This window comes from Monodelphis domestica, chromosome 1 (genome assembly GCF_027887165.1).
Source record: "Monodelphis domestica isolate mMonDom1 chromosome 1, mMonDom1.pri, whole genome shotgun sequence".
Lineage (NCBI taxonomy): Eukaryota > Metazoa > Chordata > Mammalia > Didelphimorphia > Didelphidae > Monodelphis > Monodelphis domestica.
Genome location: NC_077227.1, coordinates 381,310,699 through 381,334,458, shown reverse-complemented (window position 1 = coordinate 381,334,458; position 23,760 = coordinate 381,310,699). Strand labels below are relative to the sequence as shown.

Genomic DNA, 23,760 nt, shown 5'->3' with positions numbered 1-23,760 from the left:
ATGTTTCCCATGTACAGATTCCATAAGAAATGTTTCTGATGTGATATAACTGTTTGTTTCAGGGGGTGGTATTTTAGGCTAGTAATCTGGTTTGGGAAAGGTACCCAAGCCCAGGGCAGGCAGAGCCAGACCCTGAGCTAATAAACACAGACCACTATATTAACACAGGAGAGTTTTGGATTTAATAAACAAGGGAAGGTAAAAAGGGGATTTGGGATAATCTAAACTAATGTTAATCTACCTATAACCACCAGATCTAAAAATCCGTTCAAAGGGATTTATTCTTAGTCAACTTCTTACTCTAATTCTCCCTAATCTCCAGTCACTGGTCTTAACTAAAGCCCTCAACTAAACCCTCCTGTGTTGGATTTAAGGAAAGAGTCTGTGTAAGGCTTTGCTAGGGCCAGGGAAGGTCTTAGATCCCAAAAGGATCCAGACTCGATCTCACAATCTCTGTAGATGGATCAGGTTCACCAGGAACTATAACTACCTCAATGAAATACAGCAATCAAGGAATCAGGAAGAGACATGATTATCCACCAAAGAAATTTGCAGCTAACACCTCCAGAGATTCTCCAGAGAGCCAAACAGTCTTGGTCTCCACCTAATCCCCTTTGAAGTTTCAGAATCTTCCTGTTGGTCTCATGCCACTTTTCTCTGCAAACTTCAACACTTTCCTTACAATAGATGAAACATTCTTTTGTAGACAGAGAATTTCCTTTGATGATCTCCTGTTTTTAAAAGGCACCAAAAAGGGGGACACATGCATACCAAAGGGATTCCTACTATGATGGAGGTTGCTATAATCAAAATCCAAAAGTACAGGAATTCTATAGAGATAGAAACGTTCTCTAGATACTTCTGTTTACAGATAACATTATATTAACTCTATGAAGCCTCTCAGTGAGATTCACCATCATTTATCAGTTCTTAGGATATATATGTCCAAGGAATGGTCAAAGGACTTAGACAACTTGTGTTTCCTATTAAACTGTTATTCAGAGAAATGAGATGAAAAGAAGTTAAAGTAACTTCATTAGAGAATACCACCAAATTGGCACAAAAAGTTCAAAAAGATGAAATTAAATGTTGGTAGAGCTGAGAAGAAATGGGTACGCTATTACTCAGCTGGTAGGTTTATAGATTTATTGCAACTTAATGTGCTATTTTCCAAAAATCTTGAAATAGTCACAAAATCAAACATACCCTTTAATCTAGCAAATCCACCATTAGAATGTTTTTTGTAAAGATGGGCCTTCCTTACATTTAGTAATATCTTTATGATAGTCATAGCTCTTTTATTTTTAAAAGCAATGGGAAACAATCTACATGTCAAACAATTAAGCTGAATAAGTTATAGAAGGATATCATCTTAACAGCACAATTATAATAATTACATTAATATATCCTACTTGCATTATTTATATTTAACCTGCCAATATCATTTTGTATTACTTTGTATGTAGACATGTATATAATTACAATTATAACTGCCAAGAGTGACAAAATATTCAAATTTCTGTTCTAACATATATGCTAAGTTTTAAACCATTTTCATTGTATTCACTTCTAATCCATAAAGTAGATAAATAAATTTTTCTGATTTTATAATTGTGCATCCCCTTCAGAATCCATTTTGATAATTTTTATGAAGTATATACACATTATCACATTGAACAACGGAAAACAAAAGATTGTAATCAACCAAATATTGAATGGAATTTTTAAATTAGCATCTTTTGTTTTATATCACCTTCATTTCCAAACATCTCCTACCCAGATATCTATCCCTTGTTACATAGAATGAATTTAGCAAAATCACTCAACCTATCAACTATATCTAATAGTATATGAAATATTATAAATCCATAGCCCTTCATCTATACAAAGGATAAGAAGTATAATAAACATGTTTTTTTAATACAGGAAGATGAGATGCCTAGAAATATGAGATCTAGATAGAGCACTTATTAAATAATTATTTGCCAGACCTTAAGTCATGTGCTGGGGATATAAACACAATAAAACTGTTTGACCCCCACTCTCAAAAAGTTTGCATTCTAATAAGAAAAGACATAAAGGGGAACTGGAAAGTCAGAATTGGGGTGGGAGAAGGGTGTCCACACAGGGGCAAATTAACTAGTGGGGAGGTGAGACAGTCCAAAGAATAAGGTGAGCTGGGAGTGAAGTAAGCAGCATGGCTGGAGCATCTCAAGAAATGATAATAGAACCCAAAAGGCAAATCTTCAAGGGATAGTGGAGGCTGATGATATTTATAACACCAATCAATAAGAGCTTGCACCTTCAGTTGGTGGTCCAAAGGAAACAAAATATTTCCAAGAAATATTTTTATCAGAATCACTTGCAAATTTACTATGGTTTAAAACAAAGATTTTTTTAAGCCCTTACCTTCCGACTTGGAATCAACACTGTGTATTGGCTCCAAGGCAGAACAGTGGTAAGGGATAGGCAATGGGGGTCAAGTGACTTGCCCAGGGTCACAAAGCTGGGAAGTGTCTGAGATCAGATTTTAACCCAAGACCTCCCATCTCTAGACCTGGCTCTCAATCTACTGAGGTACCCTAAAACAAAGATTGTTGTGAATTCCTAAACCTAAGAATGTCAGTATCTTTAGCTGCTTGGGAAAAAAAAAACTATTGAACTTAAAAAAGCTGCATAAACACCTGACTATATGATTGAGACTGCCAGGGCCATTGTCTCTGAATGGACATTAGGTCTAACTGAACTTCTTTGAAAAGCTTAAAGCAGATAGTTTATATTATTTGGTCTTTTTTTCCCTCCTAATGACTCTCCCCCTTCAGAACTACTAATTCCAAAGTCTTCAACAGTTAAGTCACTTTTTTGAGTCATGCCAAAGACAGAAGGCCTATTGAGGTCAAGATATATCTACTTCAAATCTGTCTTGCCTAGGTTAAGAGCAGCAGCAAGTTCATAATGGTGTACAATAATGAAAATATTTGATCTGTAATTTCAAAATCCCTCTTTCTTTGGGACCATGAAAACTCAATACTGATGTGATGCCTCAGAGAAATGTTCTATAAGAGGTGAGATGCTATATGTTAAGGGTACAGAAGATACCTAATCAACATAACCCTAAATTCTCATGTCTTTGAATGGATACAATGAAGAACCTATATGACATCCAAGACAAGCCCACAGAACACTATTTCCAAGGGAAATGTTTTATTCCTTGGATTTAAAACAACCTCCAAAAAGGTCTTCTGGGGCAACAAAGTGTATATACCTAGACTTATCTTTAAAAAGGAAAAACTGCTTTTCAACTTGACTTTCTTAAGTGGTAGGTCGAGTCTCAAAGCCCTTCCAAAACTGCTGATGTCTTATTAGCAATTGGAACGAATCCAAAGGTGTCAGGGTAAAGGTTAGGAGAAGCTAACTGGCCAAGCCAAATGCCAGGAAACTAAACCAAAACATTCCATGAAATCCAAATGATGTTGTCAGTGTCCATCCATTAATTTTTCTCTCTTCCATTTTAGAATGTGTTAATCAATCATTTCATGACGAGTTGTTTCTCCTAGATAACACAAAAAGAAGGAATTTTATCTTTCTCCATTTTCAAGATTTCTCCCCTCACTCAATCAAAAATATATATATAGAGATGTATATATATATATACATATATATAACAATCAACCAATATGCCACACTACAGATTCATCATTGAATCATTTCATTCCAGAGAGGAGGCACTATTAAGAAAGTAATATATTGTCAACCAACTTGTTTATGTACTTGATGATAAGTGCCTAGACTCTAGAGACAGAGTGCCAGGCCCCTCATCGTGTGTTGGGTATGCCCTGCCCCCACCCTTGGTCCACACAGGGGAGGGAGGAAGCACTCCCATTGGGCTGCTGGGCAAAGGGGTGGGTGAAGTGGGGAATGTCCTCAGGGAGTGTAGAGAGGGGTAGGGGAGTGACCTGAGCACTCTGCTTCCCTTCAGCTCTGCTTCCTGTGAGTCTCCCACCTTCCCGCTGTGCACTCCCATTGGCTGCTGGGCAGAGGAGCAGGGGATGTGAAAAAATGTCATCAGATATGATGGAGAGAGGGAGGGGAGCAGTTCTTCCCAAGTCCCTCTGCCTTTCTAGTAATGAACTCTGTGGGGTAGGGTGGGAGTAGCTGAGTGCCCATAGAGAACACTCTGAGTGACATCTTTGGCACCCATGCCATAGGTTCACTATCACTGGCCTAGGCCCATCAAGCATTTCTAGACTCAAGCAAGCAATCATCTCTAAGAACTCAAGGTATGGTTCTTGCTTTTTTGCAGATAGACTTCACAGCTTTATAGAAGCTCCTCAAAAATTATTTGAGTTAGACTTTCTCATATACAATGTTAATTTTAAGACAGCTCAACTACTGCCAACACTAATCAGAATGTAAATAAATACAACCCTAATTATTATGCCCTCATGAAAGGACATCTTTGAAATGTGGAATCATTGCTATTTTTAGTATAGCCTAAATATAGAAAAAATATAGTGGAGTGAATATTAATATGCCTCCACTATATTTTTCTATATTTGGAATATGCTTTATAGGCAAGTGCACAAAGAAGCTTGAAACAGTTCTCCCTTCACCACAGGTATAAATCCCAATATTAATAGCTTTTTAATTTTTATTAAAAGGAAAAAAAGGTGGAGAAAGAGAAAACAATAATAACAACAAAGACACTCAATATAGAAATCTATTTTGGTGATAAGAAAGACCAAAACACAAACTCAGAAGACAACAAAGTTAATACTGCTGCATCTAAAACCTCCAAGAAAAATATGAATTGCCCTCAAGCCTAAAAAAGAATTAATGGAGTAACTCAAAAGTCAAATAAGAGAAGTAGAAGAAAGAAAATGAGAGTAATACAAGAAAATCATGGAAAAAAAAGACTCAGCTTCCCAAAAGAGGCACACAAAAAAAAGAACACTGAAGAAATTAATATCTTAAAAATTGAATAAGTGCATTGATAAAAGAGGGGGGAAATCCAATGAACAGAATTACAAAAATGCACTGAAGAGAACTTCTTAAAAGGCAGGATTGGCCATATGGAAAATGAGGTACTAAAATTCATTGATAAAAAGAACTTTTTTAAAAAAGTAGAATTGGCCAAATGGAAAAGAAGGTCCAAAAGTTCATTCTGAAATACCATTCCTTAAAAAATTAGAATTGGGCAAAGGGAAACTAATTACTCCATGAGACATCACAAAATAATCAAAGTCAAAAGAATGAAAAAATGGAAGAAAATGTGTAATGTCTCACTGGAAAAACAACTGACCTGGAAAATAAATCCAAGAGACATAATCTAAGAATGACTGTCATGATTTTTAAAAGGGGCTTAGATATCATCTTTCAAAAAATTAACAAAAAAACTGCATTGATATTCTAGAGCCAGAGAATGAAATAGAAAGAATCTACCAATAACATTCTGAAAGAAATTGCAAAAGGACAACTTCCAGGAATATTATAGCCAAATTCCAGAACTCCCAGGTCAAGGAGAAAATATTGCAAGGAGCCAAAGAGAAGAAATTCAAATATCATGGAGTCACCATTAGGATAGCACAATAGCTTCTACAATAAAGGACTGGAGGGTATGGAATATAATATTCCAGAGGGCAAAGGAGTTAGTACTTCAACCAAGGATCATTTGCCTAGCAAAAATGAGCATAATCCTTCAGGGGAAAAAATGTCTGCATCAAGTCATAGCTCCACCAACAACATATTAGTGTGGCTATCTTCCCACAATTCTTTCAATATTATTCCCATTTTTGTCAATTTGCATGGTGTAAGGTGAAACCTCAGAGTTGCTTTGATTTGCATATTAGTGAGATGGAGTATTTTTATGTGGCTGTGAATACTTTGAAGTTATTCTTTAAGCACTGTTTATAACCACTGACCACTTAACTTATTGTTTATAAATCGTGGCTATATAACTCTTGTCAGAGAAATTTGATACAAAGATTTTTTTCCCCCATTCAACCATTTTCCTTTCTATCCTCAATGTATTAGTTATCTGTATACAAACTTTTCAGTGTCAAGCAATATCTATTTTATTTTTTAATTGCCTCTATCTCTTGTTATAAAGTACATCTCTTACCCATCATTGTGAGAGACACATCAACTTTTTTTATAGTATGACCTTTAATTTTTAGGTTATGTATTCATTTAGATGGTAGTGTGTGCTATAAGGTGTTGCGCAAGCTTAATTTCTGTCAGACTGTTTTCCAGTTTTCCCAATAGATTTTGTCAAATTTCCCTAATTTATGTTTTCTAATTTAGCAAACACTGGATCACTGAATTCTATTATTTCTGGATATCTCTTGTCTAGTCACTTCCACTGCTTTAGCCCTATTCTTTAGCCAATACTATTCCAGAGTGAAGAGAATGGGTATCCTTGCTTTATTCCTATATTCACTTAAAAAGATCAAGTGTATCTTCATTGAATATTGCCATTGCTTTTGGTTTTAGATATTTTTCATGATATTAAAATTAAAGGTCATTCAATGACTACACAATGTAGGGGTTTTAGCATAAAAGTGTTGTACTATGTCAAAGATTTTTCTGCATCTGTTGAGATGATCATGTGGTTCTGGATGTTTTAGATTTTAACATGAATAATTATGTTGGTTATTTTCCAAATGTTGAACCATACTGGTATAATCTCACTTGATTATAATAACTAATATTGTTGGATAAAGTAATCCATTTGCCTTCCTGAATCTACTTGATAGGATTTTGTTTAAAATCTGAGTCAATATTCTTCAACATTGGCCTATAATTTTCTTTCCACATTTTATCTTTTCCTGGTTTAGGTAGTAGAACTACATTTGTCTCATAAAAGGATTCTGATGGTTATTTCTCAGTTTTTTAAAATATGAATATTAATTATTCTTTTAAAGTTTAATAGAATTCTCTTGAGAATTCACTAGGTCCAAAGTTTTTATTTTCTTTTTTCATTCCTTTGGTAATTCCCTTCTAACTAAGTCTATTTTCTTTTCTGGGATTGGGTTAAGAACTGTCTTGTCTTCTGATAATTTGCATATTTCATTTTTTTGAAGGTATTCCTCTATCTCTTTTGTATTCTCAGTGTTATTAACATATGCTTCATATGTTCTGATTATTTTTTTTATTTCTTCTGGTTTTGTTGTGATTTCACTGTGCTTATTTTATTTATTTGATTCTCTGTTCTCTCTTTAGTTAAATTAGCTCAAGGTTTATCAATGTTATTAGTATTAAAAAGCAGCTTTAAAGTTTCATCATTTCTATGGCTTTTTTATTTCCAACTTATCTTTTCCCCTTTCAAATTTTTAAGATCTCTTTTGTGCTTATTTTAGGTTTATTAATCCTCTAGTCTTAAGAAGCAGCTTTAAAGTTTCATCATTTCTATGGCTTTTTTATTTCCACTTATATTTTCCCCTCTCAAATTTTTAAGATCTCTTTTGTGTTTATTTTAGGTTTATTAATCCTCTACTTTTTAAGTGTATATTCAGTTTAATAATCTTATATTTTTCTTTTTTTTATTAATACATAATTGTAAGGATATGATTTTTCCCAAGAACTGTTTTAGCTTCATCCCAGAAATTTCGGCATGTTTTTTCATCATAATCATTTTCTTTTGGATAGCCATTGTTTCTGTAATTTTTTTTCTTTGGCAACTTCACAATTTAAAATTTAATTGTTAAGTCTCTATTTGGGTCCGTATCTTTTGTTAGAGGTTCCTGAACTAATTTCTCTTCTTCTTGCATTTATAGTCTGTAAAGGATGAATTGATTATATCTATATTTTTACATTTGTTTGCATTATATGCCCAGTACATGGCCAAATTTCAAATAAGTTCCATGTGGTATTAAGAAATATGTATATTCTATTGTTATCTCATTTGGAATTTGTCATGTTTTTTAAAATTACTTTCTCCAGAAATTTGAAGGGTTCCATATTTTCCCTTTTAATTTTGTTAGACTTGTGCAAAATTGGTAAAAAGATACTGAGGTCTCCTATCATTGTTGTGTTATTATCTATATCTTCTTGAAACTCAGATATTTACTTTATTTGGATTCTAAGGCATTTGGTGTATATAAATGTATTATTACTATTGATTTGTTGTTTATGGCTCTTTTCAATATTATATAGTTTCTTTCTTTATCTCTTTTAATTTTTTTGAATGCTTTTGCTTTGATAGCATAATAGCAACTCTTACTTTTTTGAATTCACTTGATGCATAGCAAATTTTTTTCCACTCTAAATTTTATTTAATCTCTGCTTTTCTAATGTGTTTCTTATAAGCAAAGGATTGTAGGGTTTTGTTTTCTCAGCTGATGTGTCACTCTATTTCATTTTACTGGAATGTTTAACTTATTTATGTTTAAAGTTATAAGCAGTAGGTTTATATTTTTTCTCTCTCTCTAAAATTGGGTTTTATTCAAATTTTGTGTTTCTCCTTATTCTGATGTAAACAAAGTACTCTGTTCCTTCAATTACTTTATTTTTAAGGTAGCCTTTTCCTCATTGGTTCTCATCATCTCAGCTCTGATCGCCTCTTTTTATTTGATCCAGTTTCTTTGAGGGCCTTATTAGTTCCTCTCCCCTGCTTTTTATCTGGTTATAGATTTCTATTTCCTCTTTTTTCCTTTCAGTTTATCAAGTAGATTCCATCTTCCTCTACACTCCTTGATCTAGTCTTGTTAATTAGGGTTTTTTTAATTTTATTTTTTGTACCACTTTAGAAAAAGGATGTCTTTCACTCTCATCCATCTTTTCTTTCTAGACCCTCATTCTATGATTCATGATCCTTACAGTCATCCTGTCTTTATTTTTTGATTCTGGTTCTATTTTCTGTGTATTCTTCATACAATCAAAGCTTCCAAAGTATCCATTCTAGGATCTCTCTATACTCTTGGTGCTATCATCATCTTTTAAAGCTTATGTCATGGATTCCTCTTTTCCACTGCACCTCATTCTCAGAGTAATGCTAATTATTGACATTAAGACACCTATTTTTTCTAGACTTTTCTAGAAATCTCCTCCCTGGATCCATGTTCTCCCATTCCTCTAGGTGCCACTTGCCCCTCAGAGGTTCCAACTCCTTTCTCAAGTCAAGTAGACTTTACAGTTTTCTTTTGCTTTTTTCTTCTAGATTGTCTTTAACTTCTATAAAATTGCATTCCCAATCAATTGTTTATTCTTTTGTTTCTTTGGTGAGGGTTGCTATTAAAGATTCAAGGTTTTCTACTTTCATTATTTTTGCTGTTGCAGGACATAAATTCTGCTCTCACAATTCTCATTTCTCTGTTAAGCTACACAGGAAGAGCATGTTGTGGTTCCACGTTCTCCTTTATTTCTCCAGGGTTATTTGCCTCATCAAGTGTTGGATCATTTTCCTTTGTTTTGCACTATTTATTCCTATATGACTAAAATGGTTTGCTAGATCTAGAAGCTATATTTCTTTCAGTTGTTATGTTTTTCCTATTGACATATCTGTTTATGATCAATGTCTTTGAGATTCTTCCATCCTGAAGTCTTTGATACATTCAATCTTTCTTTTCTCTTCTCCCCACCTTTATTTTTATCTTATTTTAAGAGGAAAACAATAGCATTTTTTCCCTAAGATTATCATAAGAATAAAATTAAATAACATTTAAAAATACTTTGTAAATCTTAAACCAATGTGTAAATACTAGCTAAGGTTGTTATATATAAAGTACCTACAAGCAAAATGCATAACAATGGGAATACAAAGACAAAAGCTAAACCATCTCCACATTCAAACAGGGAAGATAATTTTTAATTGTATAGTAATCCTGAGCAGGCCCACAAAGTTCTTTGGAAGGATTAATATTCTTGGAAAGACAAACTTTAAGTCAAGATTCAAAAGTAAGGCTTAGTTGGAAAGGATGACTTAAAATATATGAGAAAAATAATTGCAGGGGGCTGGCATTAGAATGTTCCTCTTGTAGATTTAGATAGGAAAGTTAAATAAACAAGTTTCAGAAGACAGACTGGAGTTAGCTTTTTGAAGGGCTAGATTCTTGGAATAGAGAGGCCTTACACAATTGGTAATGGAACATCACTCAACTGATTCAGAATTTGAGTAATTAATAATGACTGTATATTTTAAAGAATTCAAGCTTACAGTGATATAAAGAATTATTTTATATTTTCAACAGATGTAGAATAGACATTGCCAATGCTACATGACCAAAGGAGGGTAGAAAAGGGAATAAACATTTATATAGTGTCTATTATATGCCAGGCAGAGTGCTAAGAACTGGACAAATGCTATTTCCTTTGATCCTGACAAAAACTCTGCAAGAGAGGTAATGTTATTACCCCATTTTAAAATTAAAGAAATTCAGATCCTCTAATCAATAAATTCATGATACCTAAAGGAGCAAATATAAAGTCATTGTTTTACATATTTAGCACTCCTTACAACCTGGCCCTAACCTAATTTTCCAACATTATTAAATACTGCTCCCTACCACAGAAATTATGGACTAACTGAACTTGTCGTTTTGTTCCTTATATTCAGCCCTCCTCCCTCCAATCTTATATTCAGCATGTTTTGCCTCCCTGACTTTCCAATGTTATGCTCATGCCTGGAATGTATTTCTGCCCCTATTTACTTCACAGTCCCTACGCTCATTTCAAGTACTTTGCCTTACTTTGCCCAGAAGTAGCCTCCATATGAGTTTCCAGTCATTTCCAAAAATATTACTGTATAGTACATGTATCCTATACTTGTACTTCTGATTTCTGGCTTCCCTTTTGTTTCCTCCTATTAGAACTTAAGCTCTTTGAGGGCAGTAATTGTCTTGCTTGCTTGTATTTGTTTCCCAGCACTTAGTTCAGTATATGGCACATAGCAAACAATAAATGCTTTATCACTCATTCATCTTTATATTTCACCCAATACCTAGCACTGTGGTTTATATACAATAGATGCTTGATTAATGTTTAATTCAAAAAATAAAAGCAAGCAATAGGTGCAAACACCATGTAACAGAAAGTTGGCAGTAAAAGAGAGAAAATTAAACTCATCCATATTTTAACTCACAAGTTATAATCTACTCTAGTACTCACCCAGAGAGAGGAAAGGACTCATCTTCTGTACTTTGGGCCAGGTCACCATCTAGAATGAATAAAGAGCATATGGAAAATCTCACTTCTTTAATAACAGCTTTCCCATAAATAGGTTTAAAAAAAAACCTTACCTTCTATCTTAGAACCAACACTAGTATTGGTTCTAAGACAGAAGAGTGGCAAGAGTTAGCCAATGGGAGTTGAGTGACTCACCCAGAATCACACAAACTAGTACATGTTTGAGGCCAGATTTGTCAGAACCTCACTTCTCTAGGCCTGGCTCTCAATTCACTGAACCACCCAGCTGCCTTCATGAATAGGATTTTTAAATCACTCATCAATTTTCATTACTTAGTATTTGTCAGCTTAACATTCTGGTATATTCTGTAAAGCACTTTGGGGAAGTGATAAAAAACACTGATGATAAGAATTCATTTTCATTTTTTTCAAAGTTTCATCTCTAGAAATCCCCAAGCCAGTTTCCTCTTTATTCAATGAATGGCTTTTTGCAAAAGTTGATAGAAATAGAGATGATCCTGACTCTTTATTCATTTAGTGGCTTCCTCCTATAGCCACAGATCACTAGATTTGCTTCTAGCCCAGTGCCCACAGCCATCATTAAGGGGAGAAAGCATTATGGAGAAATGGTCTATCTTCCTCATCACCACCACCAACTGATCAATTACCAACAGTCAGATAGGCTCAAGATATTTAAGAGTAGCAGCCCTAGATTGTCTGACCTGACCTATTTCTAGCCCAACCCTCAATTATATCATCCAGTGAAGTAATTCCTAAGAGAAGAGGCTAGCCATCTTCACTACCTATCAATAAACTGCCACACCTAGGGCAGGCAAGTCAGCCTAGCTGAAGCAATATAATATACTAAAGGAGAAGCAAGTGTCAGGCAAATGAAACCAGCACCACTACCTTGACCAGTATTTCCTCTCAGTCCTTGATGGAGACAGCCCAAGACCCCGAGGTCAAAAAGCCTACAAAAGCAATACTGTTAGCATGATGTCCCCAGCAGTAACTCTGAAAAACAAACCTTGTGGATATGCAGCCTGGCAGCTACCCACATAGGCACTACAGTCACAACTACTGATGAAAAGGAAATTTTTACTACCAAATTCCTTGGCACTGTGAAATCGTTCAGCATCAGAAAGTGATTAAAGTTTACCAATGGAAATCCAGAAGAAGGTTTTTCTGTTGCAACCTAATGGCTATGGAACTTTCCCATTTCTAACTTGCAGTTGAAACCTTCCTTATATGTTGTCTCTCCCATGAGAATGTGAGCTCCTTGAGAGTAGTGACTCTTATTTTTTATTTAATTTGTATTCCCAAGATGTGGCATAGCACTTTGTTCATATTAAGTGCTAATAAATACTTTATTTATCCAGTCATCATTCAATAATGCAAAGAAAACCATTCTTCCTCTCAAGATGTTCTCAAATCTACTAGACCATTTAAATAAGATCCAGAGATCAATCCAAAGAATCATACCATGGACAGCTCACCATCAATTAACCTCTATTGTTTGTCTCCATCTCTGTATTTAGATGTCAAAATGAGCCCAGCCCCCTGTTAAATTTGCTCAATTTCTTTTGAGACTAATACCCTGAATACAAAATTCTGATACCTTATAAGGATCAAGTCCCTCATCCCTTCCTTTTGGATTTCCCAGCACCTAAACATTTGACTTCTTCCCAGCATTCATGATCTAGACTGTCCTAGACATCATATAGGTGTGTGTGTGTGTGTGTGTGTGTGTGTGTGTGTGTGTGTGTGTGTGTGTGTAATGTGGAGATGTTGCAAAATTGGGACACTAATACACTAGTGATGGAGTTGTGTTTTAATCCAACCATTCTGGAAGGCAATTTGAAAGTATGTGTAAAGGGCTTTTAAAGAATGTCTACCCTTTGACTCAGCCATAGCACTGCTGGGTTTGTACCCCAAGTAGATAATAAGGAAAAATACATGTACAAGAATATTCATAGCTGCACTCTTTGTGGTGGCAAAAAAAAATTGGAAAATGAGAGGATGCCCTTCAATTGGGGAATGGCTGAACAAATCGTGGTATCTGTTGGTGATGGAATACTATTGTGCTCAAAGGAATAATAAAGTGGAGGAATTCTATGTGAACTGGAACGATCTGGAAGTGATGCAAAGTGAAAGAAGAACCAGGAGAACATTGTACACAGAGACTGATACACTATGGTACAATTGAATGTAATGGACTTCTCTACTAGCAGCACTGCAATGATCCAGGAAAATCCAGAGGAACTTATGAGAAAGAACACTATCTACATCCAGAGGAAGAACTGTAGGAGCAGAAACACAGAAGAAAATATATGATCAATCATGTGGTTCGATGAGGATATGATTGGGGTTTTGATGTTAAAATAACACTCTACTGCAAATATGAATAACATGGAAATACGTTTTGAACAATGATACATGTATAACCCAGTATAATTGCTTGTCAGCTCCAGGAAGGGAGAGGGAAGAAGTGTGGGAAAAATCATGAATCATGTAACCATGGGAAAAATATTCTAAATAAATTTAAAAAAAAGAATAGTGCACTTTCATTATTTAGAAATAGCTGTATCAAGGGCAACTGGGTATCTCAGTGGATTGAGAGCTAGGCCTAGAGACAGGAGGTCCTAGGTTCAAATCTGACCTCAGATACTTTCCAGCTGTGTGACCCTGGGCAACTCACTTAACCCCCAATGCCTAGCCCTTACTGCTCTTCTGCCTTGGAACCAATACACAGTGTTGATTCCAAGACAGAAGGTAAGGGTTTAAAAAAAAGAAAGAAAAAAATAGCTGTATGAAGACTATCATTCAAGGGCTTGAGCTGTAGTGTGTATTTAAGGAAGGAACATGAAATTATACATTTTAAAAGCCCTTGGAGGTTCATTTAGTCTAATCACTTCATGTTACATATGAGAAAACTGGGATCCAGAAAAATTAAGTGACTTCTAAAAAACTCACACAAGTGACAAGACGTTTTACTTCATTAGATGAAGTTCAAAAGTGCACTATTTTGAAATATTTATACCTCAAAAAAACAAGTCTGTTTCATTTGCCTGCTATCCTTTAAATAGAATGAATACCCTTCCACTCAGTACCATATCTCTCATTCTTATAAACACCTTTCCCCTCCCACCAGTTGTAGAGACAATACTTTAAAAAATATAGTAAAGGGAGTTGTAATTAAAAAGAGTAATGATTATAAGAAACAGAAATTGATGACTATGCACTCTGCACATGACAATTATGAGAGCTGATGAAGTACAAGCACCTTTATTTTGTGACCAAACCTATAATAAAAGTTTTTCAATCTTAAATAAAGTATTACCTACTTTCAGAACAACCCTGTTTGAAGTTCATTCTGTCTCTGATTTTTTCGTTTTCTTTCAGCATCTTGGAAATCACTTTGTATACACTGTCCCATACTGCATGCTAAAAAGATAAACACCATAAGGAATGCCAACTAGTTGAGAACCTTTAAAGAGGTTCATTCTAAAGGAATAACTCAACCATGATGCATGTTCATCAGAATATTCCTTGCATTTTCATTCATTGTTGAAACATAGACCTAAAATCTACCTTGAGTTTTTCTCCAACATTGCATTGATGCTTTTAATTCATCTCCAGGTGGAATGTTATTCACTCAAAGTAAATTTCAGCATATCTGCTACCAATATTAAATGAAGTTTCTTTTGAAAAGTAAGGTATATATAGGCATACAGAACCAGTTATGACTCATTATTTCTTTATTTTGTAGTAAAACTGACATGTCTAAATACTGATTTTTCATATGTAAATACCAAAGAGCATAAACCTTAAACCTGAATGGATTCATGGTATAATGGAAAGATCTCATATGAATTAAGAGGCAGAACTGGGTTCAAAAATGCCACTTGTACAACTTACTAGATATCAGAATGTGAGCAAATCATTTTACGTTTTTCAACTGATAACAAAGGAAGTTTGATCTGTTGACATAAAGAGAACAAAATCAAAAGCAAAGAGTAGAACATACAAATTAAGTCAATTTAGGCTCATATAAGGAAAAACTTCCTAATATTTAGAGCAGTTGTTGATGTTCATCCCTCCTTTCAAAGAGGTCCAATGACCCTTCTTTGCTCATGAATTCGATTTAAGTGAAGCAAAGTTGCAAAAAGTCATCCACCTCATTCACTCTTCCAGTCATCCAAGTCTGGTGGCAAGACAAGTCAAGATGTACCATCTGGAGATGGCCCAGGATGCAATGGCTAATGTTAGGATTTTATGTCTGAGCAAACTCTAAGCCCTTTGTAGCACCTGCTTTCATAGCCATTGGAACAATTGTTTTCTTCTGCTCAATCTGCAGGGAAGGGGAAATCTTTGTATTCTTGAGGTAAACATCCCCCTACCTCTTCAAAAGGTTTGTCAGTTACCCTCAACCTGGTTTAATCCTCTGCTGAGATAGTTTTCCTGAAGTGTGGCCTCTATGCACACTACAGCTTCTTAGACCCAGAGGTAAAAGTTAGGTGAAAAGTGAATACTTTTAGATGAGCAGCCCTTAAAAGGATTCAGCAAGCCCTCACATAAGAATTGCTAGTCTTCCTTGAACACCCCAGACACTCCTAGAGCTAAGAGTTGAAAGAGTTATCTCATAAGGTTTACCTTCGCTAGAAGTCTTCAAGTAGTTCCAGAAGACCACCTGCTACACGTATTGTCAAAAGAATTTTTATTCACTTAGAGGTTGGTCTAGATCGCTTCTGAATACTCTTCCAAACTGAAGATTCTGTGCCTTTAGAACAGCTTTAGCTTGATTTTTTAAAATTGCCCCCATTACAGATATAGTTATCTTAGGCTATAATACAAAGGAAAATTCTAGGAGAGATTTAATAGTTTTCTCCTTTTATTTACTTTTGTAACTTAGAATGTCATATTAGATAACTTTTTATTTCACCAACTGAAGTTTCATAGAATTCAACTTTCATAAAAAAGCATAATGTGTGTAGTTGTATTCAAAGATAATTACTTTTAAATAAGACTTAAAATTTCACTTGTCAGAAAATTCAGTAGTAGTTGTTATTTCTAGAAGACTCTTTATTTATAATAACATATTTTTGCTATGTTACTTCAATTGATCTGTGACCTCAAAAGTGTACATACTCTCTCCAATGATATAGATCTCAACCCATGCGTGTTTACTCATCTCATCTGAGTCCTATTTGAATCCTAATCATGTTCAAAATTCACCGTAAAGGTTGGATCTAAAATTGTTGGGCTTCTCCTCAGGATATCTTGAAAATGAATGTATACTAATGGAGGGTGTGATTATACTTGCTTGCTCTTTAAACATGCCAGCCCCACACTGTTTTTTTCTTGTCATACATTTCTCTGATGACATATTTACACTGCTTCTAAAAATTTCCTCATCTGTCACATTTTACAGCCTACTCGTGCTCACTCTTCCATTCTCCATTACCTCTTGAATGATCTGAAACTTGAATTTTTTGGAAATGTTAATATTTTATGATGCTCAGACATACATCAATGGATGAGCAGTGTCAAAGATATGAGCCTTTGTTTCAGGGAGAAACTTGAAGCTATTAAAAGAGCTGTGCAATTTCCCAAAGACAATCTAACCCAAATTCTTCCTTGTGTTCAAGTTCCAGCCCAGATCATGCAACATCTAAATTACATACATTGATGGAAAAGTTCTATTGTTTGTCCACCCAACTGCATTTCATAATCTTAGATAATAGGTAATCTTTGGCCATTTTTTCTGTCTGAGTTTGGTAGAACTCTTCTGCATGGTTATAGATCTTAAAGAGACTCTATGGATATTCTGGGTTTGATGAAATCAGGATAATGCCATTTGCAAATAGGAGTATCTTAAGAGTACCTTGGCATCTATCTTTTGGTCTCACATTAAAAATGGTAGTTGCACTGTCTCCTCAGGATATGAAGAGAACTTTATAAGTCAAACTCATAACTACTATACTATATACTTCTAGAGATTCTATGAGGACAAATGATATTTCTACAAGGATCCTGGAAAGCACTGCCAAGGATTATGAAGTTCTTGTCAAGAAACTAAAGCCCATGGAACATAAGATTTACCACCTTTTACATGAAGCCTTTCCTAATCACTTCAGCTTCTAATCCCCTAACTCCCCACCAAAAAAAGTTACCTCACAATTCTGTGTCTACGTGTATATACATTTTATGTACATATATGTGCATGCACATATATAGCACACCTATATACCTGTATATATATAGAATGTAAATTCACATACCTGGTATATAGTACTTAATAAATGTTATTGTTTGATTCAAGGTTTAAATGAAGTGGGAATGTTTATCATACAGAACAGAAAATTTAAAGGGACATTAATCAACCAATCCTAATTGGATATAACTATTCAAAATTAAAATAAACTTTCTCAGAAATCTCAGAAATTTCTCAGAAAGTCCCCAATTCTCTACACTCAACTATAGGAAATTTAAGCAAAGGTTAGATAGTTACATATAAGAAATATTATTGAGCATTGTTAACTTGGTGCAAGATATGTAACTTCAGGGGTCATTGACAACCATATGATTCTGTGAAACAAGCTGATTTCTAATGATTTCCAAACTAGGAATTTTTTTCCATCTCTTAGAAATGTGGTGTTCATTTCAGAGCTCAGGGATACCAAAAAGGATATCACAGTAAGATGTAACTTTTCCTATGAAATATATAGTTTTTTCTTGAACTTTTCTTGAACTTTATCAATTACCTGTTATCTTTTTCTGAATTATTTATAATATCTTTCACAAGCCTTGAAACTTGAGTCACACAGACCTTCCATCCCTTCAATTATTAAACTATTATTTCCACACACACAAAAAAAGCTGATTTTTTACTCAAGTAATTCCTTTTTTTCATCTCAAAAATTATTTCCAAAACTTTTAAAATTCTTTTATTTTGGCTACCTTTGGGCATCTGCCCTTAGTGCAACACTAAATTAACTGGTGGCTTTCATCTCTATCTTTAATCTTACCTTTTTCTTCTTCTTTGTGATTTTGCCAGCCTCATTCAAAGGTACGTAGAATTCAAATGTATCACTGACATTTTCTAACAAAAAAACAAGATTTTAAAAAAGTGACGGAAGGAATTAGATAATAAGATTGTTATATAGTGTAGTCACACAACTTAGAGATTTCCATCTTTGAAAGAATAGAAATAGGACAGACATCTACTATAATGTATCTTGGATTTTTTTGCTTTGTTTCCATACTCTGAAATAAAAACACTAAGCATTGCTTTTATAGATTAAAGCCTAAGAACAACAAGCAAAGCATCTGCCACTAGTATCTAAGCATTTTCTAATAGAATAGATTTTTAGAGCTAGAAGGAACCTTAAAGATCATCTAATTCAATCCCTTCATTTTACACATAAGAAAACTAAGACAAGTGCTCAAAGTTTTTTAAAGGCTTTATCTAGTCCAAGCATATAAAAACTGAGGACCAGAACTTTAAAAATTTGATATATACTCTTTAAAAAATAAACAGTACTGGGTTCAATTTCATACAGAGTCCTTTTCTATAATGTTTTTTGTTGGTGACTTAAGTTCATAAGAAAAATCGTTTAAAAAATTTAACTGAGGTAAAGGTTGGAATGGAATGGATTTATATTCATGGAGAATGGAATTATATTAAACTCAACAAACATCTTTTTAGCATCTGTTACATGCAGTGTATTATGCCAGTTGTTGGGGGATTTACAAAATTTTAAGACTCCACTTTCACACAGTTTACGATCTAATAGAATACACTAGTAGGCTATATAATCCAAGATGAAACTTCTACTGTAAGACAGAAGTGGCAATAAAGTTTCCCAGTTCTTCACATTCTTTCATTTTTGCCAATGGTGATATAGTTGACCTTCATCAAATCAATAGCACTCTCTGAATTTCAGTTTCCTCATCTATGAAGACAGAGTTAAGGCTAAATCTTAGCCTAAGTGCTATGGTCAAACTCATCAAACTTTTCTAAGTTTTGGTTTATTCATGAGCAAATCATCAGATTAGACTATAATCAGTGGTGTTACTCAAATAACAAGAGCTACTAACCTTTAGATAAGGATCCCTACAGGCTGCATGTTGACTTAAGATACTACACATTAATATTCTCTATGATGGACTCTAATTTTTACTTTGCTTAATATTCCCCAATTACATTTTAATCTGACTCTGGTGGCAGTGGGCCATATATTTGACACTCTGGGCTAGATGATTTCTGGAGTTTCAGCTCTATTGGTTATGACTATAATTTTTGTTTGACTTCTAGTGTTGTAAGATTTTGAGCTAAAAAACCTATCCCAATGAAGAGGGGGGAAAAGGAGCTTACAGAGAAAGAAGTGAAAATACTGGAAAAACATCAACAAACTCCATTTTTTTTTAAAAAGGACATGTAAAAAAGGAAAGAACAAGAAGCTAAAAGGGAAACCAAAAAGTACATCAGAGTGAAAGAATGTGGTAGAGTAAATGCCTCAAATGAACTGACTTGGTGGTGAAGGCTAACAATGAGGTATTTTGCTTTTTGGTTGTTTCACTGGTGGTTAGTTTTGATCTTTGAGGAGCCTAAAGGAGGATCAAAGAAAGGGCTGTGCCACTCCTTTAAGATAGAGGGAAAGATAATAATGGATGATGTTGAGAAAGTTGACCTACTTAACTTTTTTAATTTTGGTTTTCTCTTCCCAGGAGAGGGATCTTTGGACTAGGAATGGGAAAACAGAGATGGTTAGCAGAAGGTGGAGACTCAGGTTAAGTGAAGAGAAAATAAGAGTTTAATGAGTTCAAATCACAAATACATTAGGGTATTGGGGAAAAAATGGTAGTTGTGAGTGCTTAGCTACCCACTATAAATTATGTTTTAATGGTAGGAGAAATACTAAAGGACTAGAAAAGAGCAAATGTTTCCATTTTTTTTAATGGAAGGTGCCATATGAAGTCTGTAAACTTCATAGTCAGTGAAATCAGTGAGCTTCTATTACTGGCAAAATTCTAGTAGACACTTTTTTATAGTGATGGCTTATGAGCATTTAGATAAGGAATCAGTGAACACTTAATGACTTAAACAAGGACAGTCATTCTGGATTCATTTTATTTTTTTTAACAATTACAAAACTGGTCAACCAAAGGAATGAGGCTGATATAGTATGCCTAGATTTTAATAACACTTAAGATAAAATCTTCTTGCTGTCCTTAGGGATAAGAATAAGATGGATAGTAGATTTGAAACTAGTTGAATGAAAGAATCCAAAAACTAGTCAACAATGATTCAGTAATACCTTAGGTAGAGTTCTTAAACCTTTAGTTTCATAAATTCCTTTGGTAGTCTAGTAAAGACTATAGACCTCTTTTAAGAATGATGTTTTTAAATGCATAAAAGAAAATACACATGGCTACACAAGAAATGGATACAATTGAAAATTTTCTTTTCTTTTTTTTTTAAAGTTCATGGACTCCAAATTAAGAACTCTGATTTACAGCAAGATCTCTCTAATCTAACATCTTCCTTAAACCTGTATGGAACAACATTTTGTTCTAACTTAAAGGGATAGCACACTTCTCAAATAAGCAAATACCATGACTAGGAAGCATAAATAATGTGTTAGATTACAGAACACACACCCAAATACATCTCAATGGATTAGAAATTAAAACTGAATCAAATAAGATGAAATTTCATGGGGATAAATATAAATTCAGAGCTTAGGTTCAAAACACCATCTTCACAGATACTGGATGAAGAAGGCAAGGATATTAATTAGTTCTTATGAAAGAAGTCTGAGAGGGGCAAACTGGAAAACAGAGTAGCAGAAAGGCCTAGAAGAACATGTGACATCATATATCAAGATAAAATTCCAAATGACTGCCTGACTTCTAGGTCTGTATTTGAGTAGAGGAGGAAAAGTACCTAAATCTAAAAAATCTTTATTTCAGCTCTTTTTTGGTGGCAAAGGACTGGAATCTAAGGGGGTAGCTATTGAGGAACAGGTGAACAAATTATGGCATATGAATGCGATATGATATTGTTTCTTTGTAAGAAATGATGAAGGGGACATTTTCAAAGAAACCTGAGAAGACTTCTATGAAGTGATGCAGAGTAAACAGAATCAGAACTTAAATAATAAGAACAACACTGTAAAGAAAAACAATTTTGAAAAACTTTAGACCCACAATATTTTTCTTTTTTCCCCCTCCATTGTTAGAAGTGTATAGAGAAAATTTGTTCATTGAAAAAAGTAAAATAAAGTTTAAAAAATGTTTTTAATCTTATCCATCCTTGGAAGTCTTTAAGGTTCTATGCCCCTTCTACCATCCTGGTAACAAGAACCTATTCTCCTAAGTCACAGGATCATAGATTTAAAGCTTTTAAGGGACCATTGAGGTCATCTAGTCCAACATTCTACAAATGAAGAAAACTGAAGTAGAGAGAAATGATTTGACTTGCCCAGAGTTACACTAATGAAAAGGGCTGAGGTGGGTTTTGAATCCAGGAACTCTATCTTTCCTCTTCAACACTCCTCACAAAACAGTTTGCTTTGTACCTCTCTTAGCATTTAATATTGTTCATTACTATTCTCTATCATCTATTGATTTGACTCTAAACTCTAGGAAGGCAAGGGTCATGTCTTAGCTAAACTTTGTATCTCCCAAGGAACCAGACCAAGGCTCTGTTCCCCCAAATCACTTGATTTAAAAAAAAAAATTAATAACAAAGAATGAATAAAAGAGAAAGACGAGCATTTTAAGACTTTATAATAAAATATGATTAAATTAATATAATCAGAAACTGGCATAAAAGATCGCTAATGGGATAGTTGTCTTAGAATGAGGAAATCCCGGATTTACAAACTATCTGGTTCAATCTTACTCTCCTCCCACCCCCATTTTAAAGATCAGAAACTGAGACCAAGGGAGTTGATGAGCCTTTGCTAAAGGCCAGCGGCTCAGGGGTAAAGACCGCACTCTTCAGGTGGCCCCGTGCAGGGGAGACACCGCAGCCCCAGGCTCAGGAGCCCCCAGTGAGCTTGGCCCAGACACTCCTGACTCCGGAGTCGCAAGCCTAGGTGGCCTGGGGCCATAGGCCCAGCTCTTCCCCACCCACTCCACCCCCACCCTGAGCCAGGCTAACGTCATTCCTCTTCTCCCACCTTTCCTGGCGCGGTCCCCGGCCCTCAGAGCCTTCCCCTGTCTTCTCCTAGCGACCTGGTCAAGCCGTTGGGGAGGCCTGTGAGCCTTCAGCGTCTGCTTTCCCAGGTTCGGCGCCGGAAGTCTTTCTGCCTTTGGCTGGGTGGGCTCCGAGCTGCCTCCCGGTACCGTAGCCGCCATCACCGCCTCCACCTCCTGGGACTCCTTTCCAGCCTCGTGCCGCTGCAGTCTCCACAAGCCGAGGCCTTCGTAGAAAATAGACCTCCCGCAGGGATGGGAGCCGAAACAGTTCGCGTAAACACAGCGGGGCAAAGGCCGCGGTCCCCAAGAGGGTGACGCCATTTCTGCGCCCACTTCTCCCGAGGCCCCTCCGCAAGCACACCCCCCAGGGGAAATGGGGAGGAAGCAGAGAAAGGGTTTAGGAGGGGTAGGAGGACAAGACGGTGAGAGGATGGAGGGGGTAGGGGAAGAGGCTGTAGAGTCCATTGGGAAACAAAGCAGATCAGACAAGTGAGGAGAGGGGGTAGGAATTGGTCTGGGAGGGGGCCCAGAAGAATTAAAGAGACATTGGGAAATTGACCAGATCAGACTATGGTGGAGCAAGGCATCAGGGATGAGAACTGGAGTAGAGGAGGAATTGGACAGACCACGGGAAGCTGGGAAAGGAGAAAGGACTGTAAGGATCCTAGGTGACCTGGGCTGATCAGACAAGACGAGACATGGAGTGAAGGAGCAATTGGTGAGACCAGACTGGGGTGAGGTGGAGTAGGGAAGGAGGAGAATTGTAGAGAACAGTGAATAGAAATTCCCAGGAAATTAGCCTTAGTTTTACCCACCCCTTCCCTTCACCTACCTCCTATTACCCCAGTCAATCAAGTACAGACCTTGACACTTTTTTAGGTCTTAACTTGCCTTTCATACACTATAGCAGTGATGGTGAACCTTTTAGAAAGGGAGTGCCAGGCCCTGCCCCCACCCCACCCCCTGGACGGAGTACTATCCTGGCTCCTCACCAGAGACTAAATGCCACACCATGCTCCCCAGTCCTGTACCACAGCCTCATCCCACCTTTACCCTAGACAGGGGTCTGTACTATCTACTACTAGACAACACATATATTCTGATGGGGTTAATGCTTTTTGTATCTCCTAGAAAGAATCATTGATGACTCAACTGACTCCATTCCAAGGAAACAAGCTTTATTATGAGAATATAGTAACTAAGTTGCTAGTATAGTAAGTAAATAATTAAGGTAAAGAGGGGTGATAAGTAAAGGGATAGAGGGAAAGAGTAAAGAATGTGAGGTAAGAGGTAAGAGACAATGTTTAGGAATTCTCAGGAATGCTTGTTACCTTGATTAGTTACTAAGAAAGGGATCATTTGTTTGGATGGTTGTTGTCCTATGTTTCCAAGGAACTGTTGTCACCTTTACGCATGGTCCACTTTATTGTG

General features: G+C 35.6%; 1 protein-coding gene across 2 annotated transcripts; it reads right to left on the bottom strand.

Annotated features, from left to right (window-relative positions):
• Positions 1 to 1,275: 1,275 nt before the first annotated feature.
• C1H5orf47 (chromosome 1 C5orf47 homolog) lies at positions 1,276 to 23,018 on the bottom strand. Of its 2 annotated transcripts, XM_007474033.3 has the most exons (5): positions 22,311 to 23,016; positions 18,150 to 18,223; positions 14,466 to 14,565; positions 11,104 to 11,152; positions 1,276 to 3,553 (listed from the first exon to the last, which is right to left on the bottom strand). In XM_007474033.3, exons 1-5 carry the CDS (start codon positions 22,792 to 22,794, stop codon positions 3,535 to 3,537), a joined length of 726 nt encoding a protein of 241 aa, XP_007474095.1. In that variant the 5' UTR covers positions 22,795 to 23,016; the 3' UTR covers positions 1,276 to 3,534. The 2 variants fall into 2 exon arrangements, with proteins under 2 accessions (XP_007474095.1, XP_007474097.1); XM_007474035.3 differs by lacking the exon at positions 14,466 to 14,565 and having other exon boundaries at positions 22,311 to 23,018.
• Between the last annotated feature and the right edge of the window lie 742 nt (positions 23,019 to 23,760).